General features: G+C 35.8%; 1 protein-coding gene across 1 annotated transcript; it reads right to left on the bottom strand.

Annotated features, from left to right (window-relative positions):
• Positions 1-236: 236 nt before the first annotated feature.
• On the bottom strand, positions 237-2790 carry LOC133873425 (G-type lectin S-receptor-like serine/threonine-protein kinase At1g34300). Its single transcript, XM_062311129.1, has 3 exons — positions 2586-2790; positions 1538-1899; positions 237-704 (listed from the first exon to the last, which is right to left on the bottom strand). The coding sequence occupies exons 1-3, from the start codon at positions 2788-2790 to the stop codon at positions 237-239; spliced, it is 1035 nt and encodes a 344-aa protein (XP_062167113.1).
• Positions 2791-2995: the final 205 nt, after the last annotated feature.

Here is a 2995-nt window from a genome sequence, read left to right on the forward strand (position 1 = left end):
CTCATAAGGAAAACTATTGACAGAAATCAATTATGATTATGTATATCAATTCTGATTAATTTGACAATCAGAATTGAACTTACCTTTTCTGAGTTCTATGTAGATTATTATATATTGATGTAACCTTGTATAGCAAATTAATCAAGAAAACAATTCTACAATTCTTTGTTTCTTTTACCTTCCAACATAAGGAGAACCTTTTTCATTGATGGGCGGCATGAGGGCTCATTCATAATTCACCAAAGTCCAACTTTAGCCATTCTCTCCAATTGTGTCTTGTCAACCTCTTCATTATTAACTAGTTTACCTAGCTCTCCAGCCTCAAAGCATTGGTATGCCCATTGTTCAAGAATAGCTTCTTCCTTCGGAAGATTATGATCCACACTCTTTCGACAGCATATAATTTCCAAGAGCACAATTCCAAAGCTGTAAACATCTACTTTGATTGTCACGGGCAAATTTCGAAACCACTCTGGAGCAACATATCCCTTTGTCCCTCTAATGTCTGTAAAGGCTCTGCTTTGATCAACCTTCAACAACTTTGCCAATCCGAAGTCGGATATTTTTGGGACTCTGTTTTCATCCATGAGTTTGTTCTGGGGTTTTATGTCGCAATGAATGATTTGTGGCTCACACTCTTCATGGAGATAAACTAGTCCTCTCGATATATGGCAAGCGATTTCTATAGTAAAAAGATGATGTTGCTTTTTCCAAAATAGGAGAAAATTATGCGGATAAAAAAACAAAAAAAAAAACAAAAATGAGAATGGAGTTTAATTAGTTGCAATTTAATTTACCATATGATAGCATAAAAGTTTACATTTTGATTGACAGAAATAGCAGACCAACTCGTTGCGTTGGGAAAGAGGAAGTGAATGAGAAAATTGAAATAGTAGATACAATACGCTGGTTTGTATAATCAAAGGATTCTTTGATGTGTTATTTTTCCAAGCGTTTCTTAACTTATTTGTTCCAATCATTCAACTCGATCCCATGGATTAATTCTAGATAATCCAACTGGCATTTTAATTTTCCATAATAGATCGAACAGACGCCATAACATGACATCATGTGACAAGTGGTTTTGTAAGCATCTTTCCCGCAACTATTGCACTCTTTTTTTTTTTTTTTTTGGCAGTTTGTGCTTCTGTGTTTTATCCTCTCAAATGTAATATGATTTTTAAAATTTTTATTAAATTTGAAATAATTATTATTAATTTTTTTTGATTTTTTTTTAATTTTTAAAACCAACGAGAACAGAGAAACTACAATTTTTTTTTTCTTTTCTATGCGATACAAAGGGGAAGAAATTTCTAATTTAAAGGAAATTTATTGTAATTTAGTCTAATAAGTACCGAGTGTAATTTAGTCAATAGTCAATAAAAATTTATTGTTATTCTACCAACTATTAATATTTAAAAAAATCTAATACAAAAGCAAGTAATGAAACACTGATAATTATGATGTGATCCGATCGATGCTTTTTCTTGGTTTCTTTCGCCAGATTTGTATTTGTAGTGGGTGTAGATGTACCAACCTTGATAAGGGCTAAGGTTGAGTCGGTTTGATTTCTTCTCACAAATCGCAAAGGAAGCTTATGTTTTGCGCAAAGCCCGTCCTTGAACAGTGCAGCTTCACAGTCGCAGTACTCCTGCGAACATGCTTCTCCGCAATTGGCTTGGGATGGCGATTTGAGAACAGCATAAGTACTTTTATTTTCCCATACGGTGTTAGGTGCTACTGGTTCCATGGTGAAATTCCCTTTGCTGCTTTTGCAACTCTCCACAGTGGAATTCCTTCGACAGCCTGAACTCCCATCCTCCTTGTTGACCGGTTCAAATTGAGGAAGACATTTGCAACAAGCTTTTTGATCAATTAAAACACAATATCCATTATCCCCTGTAACGCCCCGCCTTTTACAAAAAGCGTAAGTAAAAATTTCGATTTTCACGTGACATTACGACCTCATCAGAATTATAAATTAACAGCGGAATATCTTTTTTTTCTTAACAATGACACATTAGAGCTGACTGAATAACCTCAATATATAAAATAATAACCTTTGTTCTGATAATATTAATACATCTCAAATAATAACATACGTGCCACAAGCGGCACTTAATAAAGTATTAGTAATACCAAAATATTATAGCATCAGGGACATATAAAAAGAGTTTGACATATGTACATGAAAGGATGAGATAACTTCACAAAAGGGTACCCAACTATAGCGTTTTTTCACTTAAAGGTACTAATGTAGCAAAACGTTCAATCGGGTGTAAGAATTTATCAAAACCATTCAATGTAGGGTATTCCGTCACCCTCCGTTCCAAATCGATGACGGAACCCAAAACACGTGCGTTTCACGTGATATACTTAAGCATTTCTTCCCTTTATGCCCCTCATAGCTCTAATAAAAAACTAAAAACAAAAACCATGCGACCTTCAACCTTTTAACTTGTATTAGAGGACGTCAACCTTCGAGACTCCAACGCCATCAGATTGGCACACATCCAGTGATCATGCTGAAGCCATCCTTGAACTCTCTCATTCCCAGCTCTTCTCGGCCTTGCCAACAAGATTACCGAACTCTGCCTTGCATTTCACCTCCCAAAGCCTCTCTCTCCAACAATGTTCTTCTTCTTCTCTGAGTCGAAGAGAATTCGTATCGAAAACCACGACTATTTCAGTTTCTCTTCTATCAGCTCCCCCAGCAAGGTCCGAAGATGCACTTTCGGATTGGGAGAGAGTGTACCTCCCCATCGACCCCGGCGTTGTCCTGCTCGACATCGCTTTCGTCCTTGACGACTTGAATCACGGTCTCTTTAATTCTTATTTGGCTTCTTTCATTTTGTTCGTGTATCTTCTTTATGACCCTGGCATAACCACATGGCTTATTGTTATTCTACCAACTTAGAGTTGCCAACTATTAATATTTAAAAAAATCTAAACATATTATGACACTAATTGGAATAAACTGAAAAAAAAATTCTCC

The sequence above is a fragment of the Alnus glutinosa genome, chromosome 7, assembly GCF_958979055.1.
Source record: "Alnus glutinosa chromosome 7, dhAlnGlut1.1, whole genome shotgun sequence".
NCBI lineage: Eukaryota > Viridiplantae > Streptophyta > Magnoliopsida > Fagales > Betulaceae > Alnus > Alnus glutinosa.